Raw genomic sequence first — 24,016 nt, 5'->3', positions numbered from 1 at the left:
TTAATTATCATTGTATTAAAGATATAGTGGTACATTTAAGCTGTACAGCTTTGGATGACTTCAAGTTTATGGAGATAGAATATGGACGATTTGTCATGAGGGCATTGAATAGTGAAGTCCCAAGATAGCAAAGATACATTTTGGGGTTTCAGCAGCAAGCAAACGGAGGCAGAGATGGAGTTGGACAATGGTATGGAGGTGGAAATAGGACATTTCGGTGATGGCATCTGTTTTCAGGTGATGTTGCGAAGGGGAAAAAAAGAAGAGAATTATGACGAGACCAAGGGTAGATCCTTGGGGAATAATAAAGGTGCAGAAATGGGAAAATAAACCATTGTAGGTGATACGCTAACTGCAGATGTTTTGGAGGAAGATGTCAAAGATTGCATGTAGGTAGAGTAAGACAATGAAAGACAGATCATTTTTGTCACAGTCGCAAAAAACATCAAAACTTTGTGCAGAGTAACCTTGTACTGTGGTGTGGGAGGAAACCTAATTGGGGGAATTCAAACATGAAGTTCAGGGGGAAAAAAAAGGAATGAATTTGGGAGATGACACATATTCAAAGATTATAGGTAGGAAAGAGGGGTTGGTGATGCGGCGGTAATTTGCAAAAATGCTATGGGTCAAGTGTTTGTTTTATTTGAGGAGTGATGATGACAGATTTCAAGAGAAGAACAGTACCTGAAGAGATAGAACTGTCAACATAAGAACATAAGAAATAGGAGCAGGAGTAGGCCATCTAGCCCTTCGAACCTGCCCCGCCATTCAATAAGATCATGGCTATCTGAAGTGGATCAGTTCCACTTTCCCGCTTTCTCCCCATAACCCTTAATTCCCTTGTCTATAAAAAACCTATCTACCCATGACTTAAATATATTTAGCGAGGTAGCCTCCACCACTTCAACGGGCAGAGAATTCCAGAGATTCACCACCCTTTGAGTGAAGAAGTTCCTCCTCAACTCTGATCCATACTGCCCCCCCCCTTATCTTGAGGCTGTGCCCACTAGTCCTGCTATCCTTTCTAAGCGGGAAAAATCTCTCTACATCTACCCTATCCATCCCCTTCATTATCTTATATGTCTCTATAAGATCCCCCCTCATCCTTCTAAACTCCAACGAGTACAGACCTAGTCTATTTAGTCTCTTCATAGTCCAACCCCCTCATCTCCGGTATTAGCCTAGTGAACCTCCTCTGCACTCCCTCCAAGGCCAATATATCCTTCCGCAAGTGCGGCGACCAAAACTGCACACAGTACTCCAGCTGCAGCCTCACCAGTACCCTGTACAGTTGCAGCAAGACCTCCCTACTTTTATATTCTATCCCCCTCGCTAAAAAGGCCAACATTCCATTCGCCTTCTTGATCACCTGCTGCGCCTGCAGACGGGGTTTTTGCGACTTGTGCACAAGGACCCCCAGGTCCCTCTGCACTGTAGCATGCTGCAGCTTTTCGCCTTTTAAATAATAATCCCTCCTACTATTATTTCTGCCAAAGTGGATAACCTCACACTTGCTAACATTATACTCCATCTGCCAGGTCCTCGCCCACTCACTCAGCCTATCCAGATCTCTCTGCAGACGTTCCACACTCTCCACTCAATTTGCTTTTCCACTCATCTTCGTGTCATCAGCAAATTTCGTTACCCTACACTCAGCCCCCTCCTCCAGATCATCTATATAAATGGTAAATAGTTGAGGCCCCAGCACCGACCCCTGCAGCACTCCACTAGTCACCAACCGCCAACCAGAATAGCACCCATTGATACCAACTCTCTGCTTCCTATTAGACAGCCAATTCTCTATCCACGCTAACACCTTACCCCCAACTCCGTGCACCCTAACCTTCTGTAGCAACCTTTTATGAGGCACCTTATCAAACGCCTTTTGAAAATTGAGAAACACCACATCCACCGGTTCCCCTCTGTCTACCGCACTAGTCACATCCTCATAGAAATCCAACAAATTCGACAAACATGACTTCCCCTTAATGAATCCGTGCTGCGTCTGCTCGATCAAACCATTCTTTTCTAGGTGCCTTGCTATTTCTTCTTTGATGACAGATTCTGGCATTTTTCCAACTACAGACGTTAAACTAACCGGCCTATAATTCGCCTTTTGTCTGCTACCTTTTTTAAACAGCGACGTAACATTAGCTGTCTTCCAATCTTCCGGCACTTCCCCAGAATCCAGCGAATTTTGATAAGTCAACAATATCAATAAACATTGTGACCAAAAAGGGAAGTTACGTAATCAGAAATTTAGGCGGAAGAGGTTCAAGAGAACAGCAGGTGCGTCTTGTGGATGTAATGAACTCAGAAAGGACATGAGGAGAGACAGGAAACTAGAGAATAGTGTGAGCAAATGTGCATTCTTTCTACAAGATAATCACAGAGAAGCACTGAAATATGGTAGGCCACTTGCCAGTCTCTGGGTCCAGGGTTTCACACAGTTAGAATAGAAATTAGAATTTTAAAAATACCATTGTTATGTTTTGCTTGCAAAAGTGCATTAAAGCTCATTGAATTGGCATATGGCAACATGGAACCAAAATTGGCTATGGGACAGAAAGCAGAAAGTTGTGGTGAGCAATTGTTTTTCAATCTGAAGGGAAGTATCCCCAGCAATTGATGTGAGGACCCAGCTTTTTTTGTTCCATATTAATGACTTTGTTACACTGGGCATAAATTCAAAATGTAAAGTTTATTTATTAGTCACAAGTAAGGTTTACATTAACACTGCAATGAAGTTACTGTAAAATTCCCTTAGTCGCCACAGTCTGCCGCCTGTTCCAGTCAATGCACCTAACCAGCACGTCTTTCAGAATGTGGGAGGAAACCCATGCAGACATGGGGAGAACATGCAAACTCCACACAGACAGTGACCCAAGCCAGGAATTGAATCTGGGTCCCCGGCACTGTGAAGCAGCAGTGCTACCGTGCCACCCCATAGAATGTGTAAATGGCTCAAAACTCAGGAGATTTACTTAATAATTATGAGGATGATGACAGATTCCAATATGACATGGCCTGGTAAAACTGGCAAGTTCATGGCAGATGCAATTTAACAGAGCAATGTTTGAAATGAAGCATTCTAACTTTAAGATTGAGAAGTGGCAATATAAACTAAAGTATACAATTTTAAAGGAGATGTGTACAGAAATCTTTAAAGGTGTCATGATAAGTTGAGAAGTGCGCTGAAAAAGCAATAACAGAGACACCGAGTAAAAAAGCAAGGAAGTTTTGCTAAACCTTTATAAAGTACTGGTTAGGCCTCAGCTAGAGTCTTGTGCTTGATTCTGGGCATCACACTTTATGAAATATGTCAACACCACAGGGTGGGTATAAAAGACATTTATTAGAAGGGTGCCAGGAATGAGTGATATCAATTATGTGGACGGTTTGGAATAGCAGGAGTTGTTTTCCTTAAGAGTAGAGATGGTTTAGAGGATATTTAATTACAATGTTCAAAATCATAAACAGCTTTCATACAGCAGAGTAGGAGGAACCGTTTCCTGTAGCAAAAGAATGGGGGACACAGATTATGCCAAAATAATCTGAAAGGGAGTTCAAAGCAGGTTCAGTATTAACTTTTGCAAGTACAGAGCTATGGGAAAAGAGCAGAGAAACGGTACTGATTGGATAGCTCTGCCAAAGAGCTGGCACAGGCATGATAGGTCAGACAGCTTTATATTGTACTCTCAAAATCTAACCGCACTTGATTTAAAATATCTATATACAAGCATGGATTTTATTATAAATTAAAACAAGGAATTTCCCCCTATAAAATAACAGATCAGGCAGGTAATGTATCTGAAAGTGTTGTGTTGGCTGCTTGGCAAGTTCTATTAGTCTTCAAAAAATTAAGTTATTTCCTTTTTTTTACTCACCTCTAGCTCTTTTTCATCAAAGTACTGGAGCCACTGTAAAGGTACTACTTCATTGAAGCCGTCTAAAAAAGCTCTGGTCTGTTCTTCCACGCCACGAGAAAATCGCCATTCTGCCATGAGACTGCAAGGGCAGAGGTAATCGTTTAAAATATCTATGCAAAATAAATACTGTTTAAACAATTACTCCAAAATACAACATAAGGCAGAGCTGTATTTGCTGAAAGCATAATTAGCAATATGCCAAAATCAAATGAATAAGCATGTGAATTCTGTATTAAACATAGTGAGTGGAGAATAATAGCCACCAGAGCTGAGAGAATGAAAAAGCCAAGTAAGATAAAAAAGGCTGGAAATCATCAATTACTCTATCAGATTCAGCTCATTTTCTACTGACATTAAAAATACTATCCAATGTATTTACATCAGAAATTCAATGATTTAACACAATGTGCAATACTGATTAATTCCAAGCAATCAAAAAGAGTCTAGATTTATTCATTGAGAATGTTGTATTCTTAACCATGAACTAATTAGTTTTTCTGTGGCTTTTTTGATTCTTTCATAGGATGTGAGTATCATCGACAAGGACATGTTTGAATTGCCCTTGACGTGGTGAGCTGCTTTCCTGAACTGTTGCAGTCCATGTGATGTAGGTACAGCCACAGTGCTGTTTGGGAGGGAATTGCAGGATTTTGCCCCTGCCACAGTGAAGTAATGACAATATAATCCCAAATCAGGATGCTGCATGGCTTGAAGGGGAGATTTCAGGTGGTGATGGTGGTGTCCCCATGTGAATTCATTCCTGTCCCTCTAGGTGGCAGATGTGGCTATCAAAGGACCTTAGCAAGTTGCTGCAGTGCAGCTTGTTAATGATGCACATTGGGTTTGGTTGTATACATGTTGCATTATGCTACACATCTGAAGGTTATTAAAGAATCTTATTGATTTTTGCTGCATTTGCACAGCGGGGAATCATGTTAAGTGTCATCTTCAGATGAAGCATAGTTTGAGAGCAAAGGAATAAATAAACCAAATCATATATTCCATCCTTGTTTTATATGTTTCAATTGTGTTATTGCTTATAGTTAAAAAATTATAAGGCAATTTGGAAAGAAGAGAAATAGAATTTGTTGGAGAATAGGAACTTCTGTTTAGTAGAGGCTGCTACTGGTGGAAATGTGCAACCACAACGCAATAAGTTCACGACGAGTTCCATTCAAAAACTAAAAGACTTCTTTTAATGTAAAAAATTGACAGAATCTGCAAACAGATATAAGGGCAGTGATCTTACCAAATGAAAACTAAGTGCCCAACGTGTGCCTGTTTTTGGGCAGTTAGGTGAATTTCCAGCACACTGTGCTTCACTGAATCTGCCAGGGGATTCATGCCAGTGGGGGAAGGGGTCCCCAATGGGCAGTGCCAGGGTGGCACAGTCCAAGGGATGAATCCCCTGCCACAACCTCCACGGCGGGCCTCAATGGCCTCAACTCCCACCAGTGAGGCCATCACACCGGGTCCCCACTGACCAGCTTTAATCCCCGCTGGTGGGAACCTCTCTTGCCGGGGTGGGAAACATCAATGAGCCCAGCTGATGCTGTTAGCAGGCTCACCAATGATACTGAAATTAAGATTTAAATATGGTCATCATTGCGATCGGCCTCGTGCTGTTTTCTGGCACGAGACTGATTATGCCATAAAAATAGCTTGGGAATGTCGTGACCGGCATCCTATTTACATTTCCCAGCCCACTGCACTACTCAAGCAGGGCAGTGGACTGGGAAAATTGCACTCAAGATTTTTTGCCATGTTGTGACATTCTGCGGTGTGTGTTTTAAAAAAAAAAGTTTTACCCAATGTATTCTTCTTTATTTTCCTCTGTTACCAGGATATTTGATCCTCCTTGTTTCAGTTCATGGGAGGTGACTTTTCCTAAGATTTCCATGTCAACAGCAAAATACATTTCTAGGCCACATTCTTCAATGTTGTTATCCCTAAAAGAAATGAGTTATAGTATTATGAAAAATCACTCACTTAACTGCAAATCAGAAATGAGCTCATGTATAAAATGAAAATGGTACAGTTCTGTTGTTGATCACCTTCCAAAATTTCGGAGGGTTAATGTCTTGAGTCTTACTGATCAGAAAATGTGAGATCCAATCCTTAAAGCTATGATGTGTTAGCCAATTTCAGTGGTGGAGTCAGTAGTGGGAAAATTCTAGAATTCATTATTAAAGATTTCATAGCACAACATTTGGTAAACAGTTGGACAGAGTTGTCATGGATTAAAGGGAAATCATGCTTAACAAATCTACTGGAATTCTCCAAGGAAGTAACTAGACAACTTGATGATGGGGAGCCCCTGGATGGGGTTTATTTGGATTTTCAAAAGGCTTCTGACAAAGTCCCACATGAGAGATCAGCATGTGAAATTAAAGTGCATGGGATTGGGAGTAATGTATTGAGATGGACTAAAACTGGTTAGCAGACAGGAAACAAAGAGGAGGAATAAACAGGAAATTTTCCAAATGGCAGGCAGTGACTAGTGGGGTACCGCAGGGATCTGTGCTAGGACTGCAGTTATTCACAACATACATCAATGATTCAGGTACAGGAACTAAATATATCTCCAAAGTTCCACAAAGCTGGGTGGGAGGGAGAGCTGTGAGGAGGATGCAGAGATGTTTCACTATGATCTGGACAGGTTGAGTGAGAGGGCAAATATATGGCAGATGCAGTATAATTGGATAAATATGACGTTACCCACCTTGGTAGCAAAAACAGGAAGACAGATTATTATTTGAAAGACCACGAATTAAGAGAGAGGAATGTGCAACAAGACCTGGGTGACCACACACAATAGTCAGGTGCAGCGGGCAGTAAAGAAGGTAAAAGGTATGTTGGCCTTCATAGCAAAAGGATTTGAGTACAGAAGGGACATGGACGTCGCTGGTTGGACAGCATTTATTGCCCATCACTCGTTGCCCCTGGAGGACAATTGAGAGTCAACCACACTGCTGTGCTTCTGGAGTCACATGTAGGCCATACCAACTAAGTACAGCGGATTTCCTTACCTAAAGGACATTAGTGAATCAGATGTGTTTTCCTAACAGTCGACAATGGTTTCATGGTTACGAGCAGATTCTTAATACCAGATATTTTTTATTGAATTCAGATTCCACCATCTGCCGTGGTTGAATTCAAACATGGATCCCTAGAACATTCGCTGAGTTACTAGATTAATAGTCTCGTGGGTTACCACTAGACCATTACCTCCCCCGATTGGTGAGCCTGTGGAATTCACCACCATGGAAAGCATGGCCAAAACACTATGTTTTCAAGGAGTTAGATAAAAGGGGTCAAAGCATATGGAGAGAAAATAGGATCAGGCTATTGACTTGGATGATCAGCTCTGATCATAATGAATGGCAGAGCAGGCTCATTGAGTCTCCTCCTGCTCCTATTTTCTATGTTTCTAACTACATACCTAATCCAGATAAGGGAATTGTAGAATTCAGGGTCAATAGATTCCAAATCCTTAATTGTGAGCTTCTTGTTCAGCATTCGTTTGTAGAATGGTAGTGAGAATCCAGTGTCAATAAATTTTCCATGAAAAAGAGCCTACAGAAAGAGAAAAAAGTTATCTTGAGTTCTTTGATCAGGAACAAAAGTACTGACATACACAGAATAGCAAGTGATCCCAGTAAATTGACTGGTTTAAGATAGTGCCAATCAAATAAATCTAATTGCTTGATTAGTTCCTTGCTCCTTATTATATAAAGATATTATGGCTTTAATATTAACCTCCACATGATGGGTGAAAGAGGAGTTAAACATCAAACATGAGAAATTTGATCCAAATCTATGGCACATGCGCCATTGTCATTTTTACAGAGATAGATCTTGTAGCATCCAAGTATTCCACATTGGAGAGGCAATTTAGTCACTGGAATAATCAAATCATGCTCAAACACTGTAATCAAGAGATCGATTTAAAATTCACTGCTACTTACAGATTTCCTAGGAGTCAGGGAACTCAGTAGAGAAATGGAGATAAAAGTTACCTTTTCCAGCATTTACTGTGGGCTAGAGAGAGCAGGATTGCTCCCCTCTAGTGCCTCAAGGAAGCTTTTGACCACTACTACTATTCCACTGCTCCCCCTCCCCACCTTGCTGACTGCAGCATTCATTTCCCCATTCCAATCGCTATCCTCCTCACTCCCAGCTCCAATGTCTCCTCTCTCCTACCTCACCATGATATATAACGTTCCCCGTTCTGTCCACAATCTGATCGTCATCTCCCATGATTGCCGGGGACTGTTCTCAAGAATTACCAGTTACCACCTCCTGTTAATGATCTCCACTTTGTGTTTTTTTACTCATTTGTTCACAGAATGTCAGAGTCACTGACTGGCCAGCATTTATTGCCCTTACTGATTGTCATTGCTGCTAATCAGGCTGTAAAATATGGTCAGCTGCTGGATGGGAAATTAATTTACGAAATGATAACATTGCTTTGCAGGACCTGTGTGTTTGGATTCTTCTGATGTGTTCAACCTCCCCACACCCACGTTCAAATATCATAGTCTACATTTTATTCCTCAAAATATTAACTGCAGCTATGTCTGTTTCCTTACTCACTTTCCTGAGTGAATATCGCTAAATACATCTCATCTGGAGAGAACTCATATAGATAGAGATCTTCATTCCTGAGCATCCCAATAACAAATGCTTCATTGATTCCTACAAGCATAAGTGACACTCCCTGGAATCTGTCCAAAGACATCCTTCATTTATAAAGAATCCATTTAGTATGTTCTCTGCTGCCCAATGTTTTCAGAAGGAATCTGTCTAGACTGTCATTGAAAAAAAATTGAATCTCACTGATTTGTACAAACAGATCAACTTCAACAGAAAATAGAAACATCAAAACAATATTTTAAGCATTTGAAAGAAGCCTGTAGGTTTTTTTGTCTGTAAAACCTATTTTATATTTATAAAATATGAGTATAAACACATATGCTCAAATCTCAGTGATCCAGCATGATGGAATGCAAGGATTCCATCTCTGATGGATACCATAAATTGACAGAGAACAAAGAGCTCTCAAATTGTTAGACACCACTTCACCACTGCTGCCTTTGCCTCTCTCCAACCAGCATAACTGGGTTCTACCTGTTGGTCAGATCAGTTCATTTTAGAAAGTGATCAATTAGGTGTCTTATAACAGCTTCTTCCTCATACTTGCTCATAACGCTGCCATAGACTGGTAAGAAGCAAAACACATTAACTGCCCTAGTGCCAGTTCTGCAATACCAACTTGATGAGGGTAGGGCAGTAGACGTTGTCTGCGTAGACTTCAGTAAGGCCTTTGACAAGATCCTTCCTTCATGGCAGACTGATGCAGAAGGTGAAGTCGCATGAAATCAGAGGCAAGTTGGTAAGGTGGATACAAAACTGTCAAAAAACGCAGAGAGTAGCAGTCGAAAGGTGCATTTCTGAATGGAGGGCTGGGACAAATGTCATTCCTCAGGGATCAGTGCTGGGACCTTTGCTGTTTGTAATACATATAAATGATTTGGAGTAAAATGTAACTGGTTTGATTGGTAAGTTTGCAGATGACACAAAAGTTGCTGGATTTGCTGATAGCGGATACAGCAGGATATAGATCGGTTGGAGACTTGGACGGAGAGATGGCAGATGGAGTTTAATCCGGACAAACATGAGGTAATGCATTTTGGAAGGTCTAATACAAATAGGAAATATACAGTAAATGGCAGAACCCTTAGGAGTATTGATAGGCAAAGGGATCCGGATGTATAGGTACACAGGTCACTGAAAGTGGCAATGCAGGTAGAGAAGGTAGTCAAGAAAGCAGACGGCATTCTTGCCTTCATTGACCGGGATATTGAGTTTGAAAATTGGCAAGTCATGTTGCAGCTTTATAGCTTAGTTAGGCTGCACTTGGAATATAGTGCTCAATTCTGGTCACCACATTACTAGAAGGACGTGGAGGCTTTGGAGAGGACACAGAAAAGACTTACCAGGATGTTGCCTGGTATGGAGGGCATCAGCTGTGAGAGGTTGGAGAAACTTGGTTTGTTCTCACTGGAATGACGGAGGTTGAAGGGTGACCTGATAGAAGTTTACGAGATTATGACAGGCATGGACAGAGTGGATAGTCAGAAGCGTTTTCCCAGGGTGAAAGAGTCAATTACTAGGGGGCACAGGTTTAAGGTGTAAGGGGCAAGGTTTAAAGGAGATGTAGTGGGTGCCTGGAACTCATTGCTGGGGAAGGTAGTGAAAGCAGATATGAAAGTGACTTTTAAGGGGAGTCTCTGGAAGGGTAGGGGGTTTTAGTTAAGTCGGGCAGCATGGTCGGTGCAGGCTTGGAGGGCCGAAGGGCCTGTACCTGTGTTGCAATTTTCTTTGTTCTTTGTCCCACAAGGACACAGGGAGAACATGCAAATTCCACAAAGACAGTGACCCAAGCTGGGAACTGAACCCGGCTCCCTGGGATTGTGAGGCAGCAGTGCTAACCACGGTGCTGCCCCAGTACAGGCTTAGTCTATTCAATCACATCTCAGGGGAGAATCACCTCATCCCAAAAATCAGTCGAGTGAATCATTATTGTACTCCAAAGCAAGTGGCCTTCTTTAGGTAAGGACATCAAAATTGTACACAGTATTGGCAGTTGTGGCCTTACCAAGTACTTACAGTTGACATATTTACTCTTAAAATCCAACCACTTTGTAATAAAGGCTAATATGTTGTTTGCATTTGTATTGTTTTTTACTGCACTGCCATGTTAACTTTCTATAATTCATACCAAAGAGAGCCCAGGTCCCTCCAAATATCTACATTTCCCACTCTTCTGCTAAGTCCTTTTAACCTTCAGCACAAATCGAATTTTTGGCCTTGCACACTGTCTTTCCAGGTGACCACTGGAGTGGTGTGCCGGATGATCGCCATCACCTAACTCGTTGAAGTAAATTTGATTTATTATTGTTACATGCATTAGTCTACAGTGAAAAGTTTGGTTTCTTGCACACTATACAGACAAAGCACGCTGTTTACACAGGAGATAGAGAGAGAGTGCAGAATGTAGTGTTGCAGTCATAGCTAGGATGTAGCGAAAGATCAACTTAATGTGAGGTAACTCCATTCAAAATGGCACCAGGGAAGAACCTGTTCTTGAGATGGTTGGTACTTGACCTCAGACTTTTGGATCTTTTTCCCAATAGTCGGAAAATTGTAGATAACTGAAACCGAAGCTTTTTGCTGTTTACATCAGTTACTCCCAAAAATGGCCCATTTTTTTCTACTATATTTTCTGTTTATTAACAATCCAATTCATACTGATATTTTGCCCCAATCTCTTGAGCTCTAGTTTTGTGTAATAACCTCTTGTACAGCAGTTTATAGCTCGCTTTTTGAAAATCAGCCATGTTTCCTTTATCTAGCTGGCTCGTTACAATTTGTTGAATATGATCTACCTTTTATAAATCTGTGATGGCTCTGCTGAATCATATCATGATTTTCTATGTGTCACATTAAAACATCCCCAAAGATAGATACTAACATCTTCCTTACTATTGATGTTAAGCTAATTAGTCTGTTTTCTCTCTCCCTCCTTTACAGAAGAGTGGGGTCACGCTTGTTACCGCAATACCTCTCCCAGTGACTAATTTCATAAAAGCATTGCTGAAATCTGGTCACTCCTCTACCCTCTTGGACCACCTATTTGACAAAGTGAAGAAATTAACTAAAGAATGCTCCAATTTAATGAGCTGCTAGGTTTTATGTTCAACCTCCTGTGCAAGTTGTTGCACAAGTATCCAACTATATCATGTCTCTGCCTGTATCATTAAACCCAACCACTAGATGGTGGACAAGACTGTTGTTTTGAGAATAGGTCTTCCAACGTCCGAAAAACCAATTCTCAGCTCAGTTCGTCAACTTTTGAGAACAGCCAACCTGAGATTAGAAACTCATTGAATCAGGTATCAGATTATATCAGTGTATTATTTTAATTTGAAAAATTAAATGGTCTACAATACTGATTTCTTCATACAATACAGAAAATTGTGCAATGTAAATCATAACATTTGAACAACATTTCATTTTAGATTTATTCCCAATATAAAAAGAAAGCTCCCAAGGGACTGAAGTTAGTACATTAACCATAAACCCTTTTGGATTTTCAACTTAATATTTAACCGATTAAGAAATTTTGTACTCACCATTGCAATAAATCGTCCAATGAAACAAAAATACGAGAGGTGGTCTGGATTTATTGTGGATGCTGGATTTATCTGCAAACAATAGTTGCTCTTGCCAGCATACTCAAAAAGACAGTACATTGGATTTAACACCTCGTGGGATAACAGGAAGAACCATTCTCTGTATGAAGAAAATTAAACAAATAACTTTTAAAATGCACTATCGGTAACCCGACAATTTAAAAAAACACCCGTCAAAACTCCAATCCCTTCCTCATTATTGAAGAGAACCTGCCCCTCTACAAGGTTGAAGGCTGACACACAAAGCAATTGTCAAGTTGCAAGAAAATAATAATTAATGAAAACAAAGTGCTGCAAATACTCTTCAGATCTGGCAGCTTCCATGGAGAGAGAAGCACAGCTAACAGAGTCGATGTTCTTTCAGCAAATTCTGGGTTCTGAAGGGTCATCAACCTCAATTGTTAATTCCATTTTTCTCTGTTCCAGAGTCTTCAGCAGTTTTGGCATTTTGTGTTTTTATTTCAGATTCCCAGCATCTACAGTATTTGGTTTTTGTAATAACAATCTGTTTCCTCTTTTAAACATGCTTGGTGAACCTATTTAAATGAAAGCTGCAACATTACCACAACCCAAATCATTCAGTAGACTGAGAATGATTTACACAAAACGTGCTTTTTTTTATTGTTTTCAAAGAGTCTGGTAGATCATAAATCTGATGTACAGATGAGATCCCTCCCCAGCATATTCAGAGAAGCACAGATGGAGAAGCTCTAAACACATCCTTTCATACCTCCTTGGATTCTAGAGTAGTTCAAGAGGACTGGAGAATTTCAAATGTTGATTCTCCATTCAAAAAAGAGGAATAATCCTTGTTATTGGAGACCAAGCAATCTAATGTCGATGATGTGAAAAGTGCTAGAGACCATTGTCAAGGACAAAATGATTTCTCACTTAGAGAAGCACGGATTAATAAGGGACAACCAGCACAGATGGCTAAAGCAAATGACATCTGATTAACTTAACTGATGAAGTAACAAATAGTATTTATGAAGGTAGTGGAATAGATTTTGTATCTATGGGACTTTCAAAAAGATTTAATAAAGTACAACAGAACAAATTTATTCAGCATGTGGAAGCATATAATATTAATGGGACAGAGTAGCTTAAGGAATGGAATTAGTTAATGGATTGAAGGGAGAGACTTGTAGTGAACAAGTGTTTTTCTGACTAGCGGACAGTTTACACTGGGGTATCCTAGGGGTCAGTATTAAGGCCAATGCTTTTTACATAAATTGTTTGGCCTTGGATCCAAGGAGTACAATTTTTAAATTAACAGAAGATCCAAAAATTGACAACAAAGTAAATAGCAAACATGACAATAGCAGATATCTGGTGCTTGGTTTTGTAAATGGGGAACAAATGGGAGCTAATGCATTTTGGTAGACTCAATTCAGGTGGGAGTTATAAAACATATGGCAGAACCATCAGGAGCATAGACACACAGAGAGGTTTGGGAGTACAGGTCCACAGATCCTTAAAACTGGCAGCACAGGTGGGAAAGGTGGTGTAGAAAGCCTTCATCGGCCAGGGCATCGAGTATAAAAGTTGGCAAATTATGTTATAGTTATATAAAACATCTGTTAGGTCACATTTGGAACACTGTGTCCAATTCTGTTGCCACACTACCAGGAGGATGTCAAGGGTTTGGAGGGAGTACAGAAAAAGTTTACCAGGATGTTGCCTGATATGGAGAGTATTAGCTATGAGGAAAGAGTGAATAAACTAGGATTGTTCTCCCTAGAAAGATGGAGGTTGAGGGGTGACCTGATAGAAGTTTATAAAATGATGAGGGGCATAGATAAGGTTAACAGTCGAAGCTTTCTCACAGGGCAGAAATAACAATTACAAGGGGGTACAAGTTCAAAGTAAAGGGGGGGGGGGGGGGAGATTCAGTAGAGATGTGTGGGGGAAGCTTTTTACATAGAGGGTGGTGGGGGGGGGCCTGGGATGCACTGCCAAGTGAGGTGGTTGAAGAAGGCATGTTAGTGACATTTAAGACTTATCTGGATACAAACATGAATAGGCCAGGAAGAGAGGGATACAGGTAGTTGGTCTAGATAAGGCAACATAATTGGCGCAGGCTTGGTGGGCCAAAGGGCCCGTTCCTGAGCGCTGCAGTTCTTTGTTTGTTCTTTGAATACAAAAACAAGGAGGTTGTGCTAAACCTTTACAAATTTCTGGTTAGACCTCAGCTGGAGCTTTGCGCACAATTCTATGCACCATATTTTAAGAAAGGTGTCAAGAATCTGGAATGGGTACAAAACAGGAATAACTTACGAAGCTAGGATTGTTCTCCTTATAAGTATTCCAAACTACAAGGGGTTTTGTTAGGCTAAGTGAAGAAAAGTATTTGCCTCCGATAGATGGGTCAGTAACCAGAGGTCAAAGATTTTAATTTATTGGCAAAGGAACAGAAGGAGAAATGAGACAAAATCTCTTCACACAGATTAAGGTATGGAATGAACTGCATGAAAGGACGGTAAAATCATATTCCACATGAGCATGCACTTGAAGATAACCAATTTGCAGGGTTATGGGGATATAGCTGGGGTTCGAGACTAAATCGGACAGTTCTTTCAGAGTCACTACAGACATGATGAGTTGAATGGCCCCTTTCAGTGCATTAAGCTTTTTTTAATTAATGATTTCCCATACAATAATAAATTGGTTCTATTATTTTTGTACAGATTTATATTCAAACATAACCTTGCACATTAGGATCTTCACATGCGGAGAAATGCTTCTTACTAGTTGCAGCATTTTACTAAATCTTACTTGAAATTAGATCTTTATTTGCAAATCATTGTGATGGTGCTTTACCTGGCCAATCCACCATAATCCAGTCCCTCTTCTCCTCTAAATATTACATATAATCGCCTTCGAAGGTCATATGGTTTTAAGGCCATGATCTGTTTAAAAAAACAAATTTTTTAATAAGGTTTTCACTTGCACACATCAAGAAAAGTGAAAATAGTTTAAAATTGCACACTTCTAACAGGAACAACAGGTTAAGTTTATTGAAGAAGAAATACTGGATTAGAAATTTCCCTGCCTTTCTAGTGCACTCCTACTGTAACTTCGACAGTTGTGTACTGCCAAGATTGAAAAATAGGTTGGGACTTGAATAAGTTTTTATGGTTAATACCGGAGATATTTAATGACATATGATCTTCATATAATCAGCAGGATTGCTAGCCTAAGTTTCCAGGACCATAATTAATAATGGTACTGATATCAATTGTTGATGGTCATGGCAACTAATTAATAATACAAAATATTAGCAATTCATGAATGACAGGTCTGTACATTTAAAGTTTATTTTTAGTACTGTCACAAGTAGGCTTACATTAACACTGCACTGAAGTTATTGCGAAAATCCCCTAGTCGCCATATTCCGGCACCTGTTCGAGTAAACTGAGGGAGAATTTTCCATGGCCAATGCACTTCGGATTGTGAAAGGAAACCGGAGCACCTGGAAGAAAACCCACACAGACACGAGGAGAACGTGCGGATTCCACATAGACAGTGACCCAAGGCCGGAATTGAACTTGGGTTCCTGGAGCTGTGAGGCAGCAGTACTAACCACTGTGCCACTATGCTGCCCATTTCTAACTGTAACTGCTAATATTACAGTTACAACTTTAGCCCAAACATTAGAATGTAGAAACTTACAGCACAGAAGGATTCAATCATTGTGCCTAGGCTGGTTTTTTGGAAGGGCAGTCATGCTTAGTCCCAAACCCTCACTTTTTTTCCCATGACTCTATAAATTGTTCAAGTACATGTGCACATCATTTTTAAAATTACTTATGGAATAAGCTTAGAGCATGCAAGATCCCACCAACTCATTGGGAAAAAAAGTCTCTTTGGTTCTCTTCTAGATCTTTTGCCAAGCACTTTAAATCCACAACCTCTGCTCATTGACACATTTGCCAGAGGGAATAGTTTTACTCTATCAAAACCTCACATCTTTTATTTATTTATTAGATTACCTATTATGTTCTAATGGAGAATGATGACAGGGTAGGAGGCTTATTTTGAGCATAAACCAAGCATGGATCAGTTAGGCTGAATGGTCTGTTTTTGTCTGCTGATTTTATATACAATGGACAAAGGCATCAAATGAAATGTTAAGCAAGTTTCTGCATCAACCTTAACACCGAATTACTGCAGATGCAAAGCAGAAAATGCATAATTTAAAACAGAAACAAAAACTTAAGAAAACCAAAAGGCAAAACCCAATAATAAGAACTGAGTATAACTCCTCAAATCTCTGACACACGACCAAAAAGAAACACATTATCAGCCTTAGAAAACTTATAATTTTATAAGAATACGAATAGGCAGATGTGCTCAAAATAGCCCAATCATCAAAATCTTTTCTGTGCTTTTTTTAGAACAAGAAAAGACTCTAGATAGAGAGTTGTGACGGTCTGTCAAGTGGGCTGCCTGAAAGTGTAATGAAAGCAGATTCAATAACAACTTTCAAAGGGAAAATGGATGAGTACTTAAAGAGAAGAGAAATGTAGAACTATGAGAAAGCTGTGGGACTAATTGGATAGTTCTTTCAAAGAGCCTGCAGAACAAAGATGGACCAAATACTGTAGCATTCTAATGAATTGCAAATGTTTTGTATCAACATTAAGGCAGCCAGGTGTTAGCAAGATAATTTAATCGAGGGTGATACTTGTAACCTCACAGAGGAGAATGGAGAATGAACATTTCAAAATAAACATAATTTGATCAGGTCAATTCAATTATTGCAATTTATTTTGGAAGATGGGTAGGGAGACAGGTGGCTATAAAATGATGCTAATGGTACATAGGATCAAGACAACAAATGCCTTAATTCAAAACTGTTCAAATAAAATGGGTCACACTCTGTCCTAGTTTGAACTGATGGGCTTGAGAAGGATTCCTTTCGGAGCCGGATTCTAGAATGTGCTTCATTTGTTTTTCCATTTTTTCCAACTATACTCCTCCACCAGATATTTTGGCCATACACAGCTAAAGTCATATGCCTAAACCATTAAAATACATGGATGCAACTTTCTTGCTAATTGGCATTTCACAAAATTGAAACCAGAGAAGCACTTATAGTAGTTAAATTTGGGATTACAGAGTCCCATTCCTCATTTACATTGGGTGGGATTAAATGCTCTGTGTAAGTGTGGTGCTGGCGTCAGATTGCACACTTCTTGCCTCATTAATATGCATTAACATGAAATATATTAAATCACAGGCAAGCAGCCTGTGGCCTTGGATCACTGCAGCAGGCACCTTATTTAAACTCTACCTTCACAGAGCATTCTCAGTGTTGACTGCTGGAAGAGACAGATGACCCCCAAAGGAAAGAAGACAACAACCCTCAAGTTTAGTGACATATCGCTGGATCAACTCGTTGATGCTGTTGAGATTGCACTCTAGCTTTGTGATGGCAGAAGGTGGTCCAAAAACCTGTAAACTACAGCTTGAGGGATGAAGGTTGCCAATACAGCCCATAAGAGATGTTATCCAATGCAGGAAGAGTATGAATGATCTCATCTGTTTCACCTGGGTAAGTCAACCTCAACTATCACTCTCAACTCATACTGTCACAAGCCTACACGATATTTGGAGGATGACTATCCACAGTGATCTCACACACTGCCAGCTTAAGGGGCATCAGTTCTCACTCTGTCACACGCACACCTGGACATCTCCATCCGGGCTCGCATCCTGAGCATCTCATGTACTCATCCCATGCGCGGATCCATTTAGTATCTGCACGTCAAGCATCTGCACATCAAGCATCTTATCATCTTCCTTGACACAGAGTCTGATCTCATTTCCACTATCTGTCCTTATGCAGGGCAAACTTGCCCACAATAACGAGGAGAAGTCCCAGTCTGGTGTTGGGCTGCCTGAGCTCAAGCCTCTGACTCCCCAAGAGGAATGTGTTGTTGAGCTTGTTGGAGATGACCAGGACCATATCAGCAGTGATGGTGAGATCAGAGGCACAGACCCAAGACAGGATCATTCAGCAGATAGCAACATTAGGTGCATTGTTGTGTTTTGTCATCTATTGCCATGCACCACCACTCTCCATTATCTTTAGCAGGCACCACAGCCAAACACCCCAGGGGCACCAGTAGCCAGCCCCTCATTTGGATCCAGTTGACATGCTGCTGGAAGGTCTGCCATGGCACTCACCCAAGATCAAAGAGAAACATGCATGCCATGGATCTTTCCATCCCCTACCTAAACTCTCTGGATTTAGCCAAATGAGATGTGCCTCAATACGAAGGATGTATACATTGCTTTATTGGGCAAACAGATATCCTGTGGGACTCTGTCAGTTTCTTCCCCTCTTCCCGCTACTGGAGCAACAAAATTGTTGATGCACAAGAAGCAAATCAACAGCGAAAAGCTTTTTGTGTAAAATTGGTTGCATGCTTATGCAGAGTATACTTACTTTCTTTAAAATACTGTGGAATTTCAGCTAAAAGTGATAACCTGAAGCCTTTATTATATATTTTTAATAAGTACTTTTATTTTCTGGTACCTGAGAAGTTACTTACTTGTTGAAAGGAGTCTTCAAACAAAGTCTGTCTAGAAACAGTGATCTTCACATGACTGGGCAACGCATTAGACTGAAAGAACAAAGTCAATCTCGTTAACCAACAACATTTGTAACAGATTTTAAACTGACACCTTAATCTGTTAAGTGCAAAAATTTACATCAGCTCAATCTTTCAAAAGTCTATCCCAGTAATCATAAACTTGTAAAGATTTAAGATTAAGAATAAGTCAGATGTCGATGGAAAAGAAAATTGATTTACCTGACACAGATACCGGAAATGTGCTAACTTCCACCGAAAGCTACGTTCATATGCAATTTGTGGACCCTTTGCACTGTGGAAAATAAGTAACAGTTTACCCTTTAATAGAAATTGGTAATAATTGAATTTTGAAACATTCGAGATACCATTAAGATATAAATATTGTGTGGATTGTGAAAGCTGAACTCTTAAGAAACAACAGATAAACCTTATCATGGTTCCAAGGCAAATTGTGCGGAGGGTGTGGAAAGGCTGCAGAGGGATCTAGATTGGCTGAGCGAGTGGGTGAGGACCTGGCAGATGGAAAACAATGTTGGCAAGTGTGAGGTTATCCACTTTGGTAGGAATAATGGTAGGAAGGACTACTACTTACAGGGCGAAAAGCTGCAGCATGCTACGGTGCAGAGGGACCTGGGGGTCCTTGTGCATGAGTTGCAAAAACCCAGCCTACAGGTACAGCAAGTGGTCAGGAAGGCGAATGGGATGCTGGCCTTCATAGCGAGGGGAATTTAATATGAAAGTAGGGCGGTCTTGCTGCAACTGTACAGGGCACTGGTGAGGCCGCAGCCGGAGTACTGTGTGCAGTTTTGGTCGCCGCACTTGCGCAAGGATATTTTGGCCTTGGAGGGAGTGCAGAGGAGGTTCACTAGGCTGATACCGGAATTGAGGGGGTTGAGCTATGAGGAGAGGCTGAATAAACTGGGCTTGTACTCGTTAGAGTTTAGAAGGATGAGGGAAGATCTCATTGAGACGTATAAGATGATGAAAGGGATGGATAGGGTAGAGGTGGAGAGGTTCCTCCCGCTCAGAAAGGACAGCAGGACTACAGGGCACAAAGGGCTAGATGGCCTACTCCTGCTCCTATTTCTTATGTTCTTATGATTCCAATGCTTCCTAAACTAGTCAGCACTTTGGTATATCAGGCCACAAGGTTGTGTTCCTGCTCTCGGCTTACAAGCAAAAACTGAAACAGAAGAATCCGTCAAAAAATGGCATGCAATGTTGGTCTGACGAATTGGATAATCTCCTATGGGACCGCTTAGAATCAGTAGACTGGTCAGTATTTAAAAATTCTATGACCAGCCTGAACGAGTACGCCACTACCGTAACTGACTTCATGAGTAAGTGTGTAGGAGACTGTGCCAAAGAAGCAAATCTGTGTGTTTCCCAATCAGAAACCATGGATGAACAGGGATACCCACTGCTTGCTGAAGTCCAGGCCTGAGGTGTTCAAGTCAGGTGACCCTGGCCTATACAAGAAAACCAGATATGATCTATGGAGATCCATCAAAGATGCCAAAAGACAGTACCGGACTAAGTTAGAATCCAGGCTAGCCACAAGGACTCCAGATGATATGGCAAGGTCTGCAAGACATAACAGGCTACAAGATGAAGGCATGCAACTCGCCAGCTCCAATGCACCCCTCCCTGATGAGCTCAATGTACTCTCTGCCAGTTTTGAGCAAGAGGTCCGTGAGAAAATGCCCTCCATCCTGGACACCTTGTACAAACCTGTATCAGAGATCACCATTGCTGACATCAGAGTAGCCTTCCCAAAAATCAACCCACAGAAAGCAACTGGTCCAGATTGCGTATCCTGGGGTGCACCCAAGTCCTGCACGGACCAGCTGGAGGGGTATTCGCAGACATTTTCAACCTTTCTTAGAACAATCTGAGGTCCTTATCTTCTTCAAGAAAATGACTATCCAAGTATCAAAGAAAAGCCAGGTAGCGTGCCTTAATCACCATCATCCAGTGACTCTGACATATTATTATCAAGTACTTCAAAAGGTTAGTCATGTCACAAATCAATTCCTGCCTCCCATACTGCCTGGATCCACTGCAGTTAGCCTATCACCACAACAGATGCCATCTCCCTGGCCCTACACGCAACCCTGGAACACCTAGACAACAAAGACATCTATGTCAGACTCCTATTCATAGACTACAGCTAAGTCTTTAACACCATTATTCTTTCGAGACTCGAGTGGCCTGAGGCTCGACTCCTCCATCTGCAACTGGATCCTAAGTTTCCTAACACACAGACGTCAATCAGTAAGGATAGATAACAACACCTCCGCCACGATCATCCTCAGCACCGGTGCTCCGCAATAGTATGTCCTCAGCCCCTTGCTGTATTCCTTATACATCTCTAACTACATGGCCAAATTCCCCTCCAACTCAATTTTCAAGTTTGTTGATAACACCACCATTGTGGGTCAGGTCTCAAGCAATGACAAGACACAGTAAACAGATAGAGACTCTGACGAACTGGTGCGACGACAATCATCTCTCCCTCAATGTCAACAAAACAACGGGAGATAGTCATCGACTTCAGGAAGCGTAGTGGAGGACATGCCCCTGTCTACATTAATAGCGATGAAGTAGAAACGGTCAAGAACTTCATGTTCTTAGGTGTCCAGATCACGAAAAACCTGTCCTGGTCCCTCCATGCAGACACTATAGTTAAGAAAGCCCACCAACGCCTCTACTTTTTCAGGAAACTATGGAAATTTGGCATGTCTGCTACAACTCTCACCAACTTCTACAAATGCACCATAGAAAGCATTCTTTCCTGTTGTATCACAGTTTGGTGCGGCTACTGTCCATGAATGAAGCCCAGTCCATCACTCAAACTAGCCTCCCATCCATTAACATTGTTTATACTTCCAACTGCCTCAGAAAAGCAGCTACCCTAATCAAGGACCCCACACAACTAGGCCATACTCTCTTCCACCTTCTTCCGTCAGAAAAAAGATACAAAAGACTGAGGACATGTACCAACCAACTCAAAACAGCACTTTCCTGACTCCTTTCAGACTTTTGAATGGATCAACCTTGCATTAAGTTGTTCTTTCTCTATACCGTAGCTATGACTGCAACACTACATTCTGCACTCTCTCATTTCCTGCTTTATGAATGGTATGCTTTGTCTGTATAGCCGCAAGAGACAACACTTTTCACTGTATACATGTGATAATAAATCAAATCAAATCAATTTATCAACTAATACACCACGGTGTAGAAACAAATCCTAATATGACATTAAGCATGCTATTAATATTGAGAAAATGTACTTTGTTAAAAAATCTGACTAGAATCATGGACCATTGCAACACAGAAATGCTCTGCAGCCAGTTATGCCTGATACAGCTCTTTGAATGGTTGGTCCAAGTTCATCCTGCACTCCAGCTTTTTGCCTCAAAATCTAAAAATTAGTCCTTTTCAAGTACATTTCTAATTATCTCTTCCTTTTCCCCCCACAGAATCTGAATTCAATGCTCTTTCAGACAGGGTGTTCCAGATCTTAACAATCTTCAGTGTGATAAAATCTCCCATTTTCTCTTCAACTCTTTTGCCTGTTGTTTTAGATCTGTAGTTTAAATCGGTCCCTTGACTGACGAAGTAATTTTTCCCTACTGGTTTTATCAAAACCCCTCAAATTTTGAATACCTCTATTAGCCCTCCCTTAACCTTCCAAGCTCTTAGAAGAATAATCTCTGTCTTCAATCTCTCCACAAAACTGAAGCCCCTCATCCCTGATATCATCCAGGCAAACCTCTTCTGTGCCCTCTCCAAGACTTCCACAACTTTCCTAGAGGGTGGCACCTAGAACTGTACAGTATTCTGACCGAGGCCTACTAAATGATTTACAAAGGTTGATCATTACTTTCTTGCTTTGTATCCGATGTCCCTATTTAAAAGTTAGGTATTTCATGTGTTTTCTTAGCTTATCTTATCAATTTTCTCCCTCTGCTCTAGCACCCATTTTCAAACAGTACCCTTTAGATCATACTCTCTTTCCATGTTGTTCTTCCTAAAAGTGCATCACATTGCATCGGTCATTTGTCTGCCTATTTCAATAATCTATGTCCTCCTGAAGTCTATAGCTATTGAGATTGCAATTTATTATATAGCCAAGTTTTGTATCATTCTCAAACTTCAAAACTGTGCTTTTGACACCCAAATCTAGGCTACTTCTTAAGAGGAGTACAGTAATTGCACACTTCAGACTTCCTGACAACATAAAAGGTATTTACTAACAAGGAAAAACATGAACAGTGGCTTGCTGCCTCACTGCCTGCCCAGGAACAGCCCACTCCTACATGTCTTCTGGAGTACTCCGCCCACTGCATTGATTACCCACTCAGTTCCACTTGATCCCCCAAGCCAGATGAGCCTCTTCTGCTGTGCTGTCTTAAAGGGACAATCATCAGAACCACCATAGGAAGTTAGGGATGGGCAATGAATGCTGGCCTAGACAGCAAAGCTGTGAATAAATAAAAACTTAGATATAACAAGCAATAGGCTCTGGAAATAACTTCTGGAAGGACACTCTGCATAATTCTCTCCAGTCAAAAGAAATCTGTCCACCACTACTTTGTCTCCTATCCGTTTAATATCATGTGCTTCTATTTTCTGAATAGAACTGTTAAACAATATTTTACCAAATTACTTCAGTATGTTTACACATACAAGATTCACTGCACTATATTCATCAACCCTCTCAAGTACCTCAAAGAGCTCAATCAGGTTAGTCAGACATGATCTGCCTGTAACAAACCTAAGCTGTTGTCCCTTATTAACACACACTTCTCCAAGATGTTATCCTCTGAAATGATCTCGACATGTTTTCCCAACATTGATGTCATACTGATTGGCCCATCATTAGTAAGTTTCTCTCTCTCCCTCACTCAAATATCTAAGAAGCGCAGAAAGAATTTGGTCACAGATCCTACTATCTCTAACCCAGCTTTCCTTAACAACCTAGGATGCATTCCATTGTGGCCAAGTGATTTACTGAGTGATGTCAACATATGCTCACTCTTTCTCTATCTTAATCCTATCCAGTATCTCCACTCCTTCCCCCCCTACTGAAACAGCAACTTCATCATCATCTTTTATGAAGTGGGACGCAAAATATGCATTCATGCCCTCTACCTCCAAAATCTCCCTTACGATGCATAATCTGCTTTAGGTATCCTTTTATGTTTTAATATGTTGAATT

The 24,016-nt window shown here is 40.8% G+C and overlaps 1 protein-coding gene across 5 annotated transcripts in view; it reads right to left on the bottom strand.

The window, feature by feature from the left end:
• The window catches only part of wwp1 (WW domain containing E3 ubiquitin protein ligase 1), a 180,632-nt gene that overhangs the window by 15,989 nt on the left and 140,627 nt on the right, over positions 1–24,016 (bottom strand). For all 5 annotated transcript variants that reach the window (XM_080194352.1, XM_080194353.1, XM_080194350.1 and 2 more), the window contains 7 exons: positions 19,009–19,081; positions 18,748–18,819; positions 15,008–15,096; positions 12,128–12,287; positions 7,372–7,505; positions 5,738–5,878; positions 3,888–4,008 (listed from right to left, as the gene is read on the bottom strand). In XM_080194352.1, the coding sequence (XP_080050478.1) occupies positions 3,888–4,008; positions 5,738–5,878; positions 7,372–7,505; positions 12,128–12,287; positions 15,008–15,096; positions 18,748–18,819; positions 19,009–19,081 (790 nt within the window). The remainder of the gene's footprint in view (positions 1–3,887; positions 4,009–5,737; positions 5,879–7,371; positions 7,506–12,127; positions 12,288–15,007; positions 15,097–18,747; positions 18,820–19,008; positions 19,082–24,016) is intronic.

Source organism: Carcharhinus amblyrhynchos, chromosome 8, assembly GCF_965287045.1.
Source record: "Carcharhinus amblyrhynchos chromosome 8, sCarAmb.v2.hapA, whole genome shotgun sequence".
Classification (NCBI taxonomy): Eukaryota; Metazoa; Chordata; class Chondrichthyes; order Carcharhiniformes; family Carcharhinidae; genus Carcharhinus; species Carcharhinus amblyrhynchos.
The sequence above is the reverse complement of the archived record's forward strand: the minus strand, read 5'-3'. Positions and strand labels throughout refer to the sequence as shown.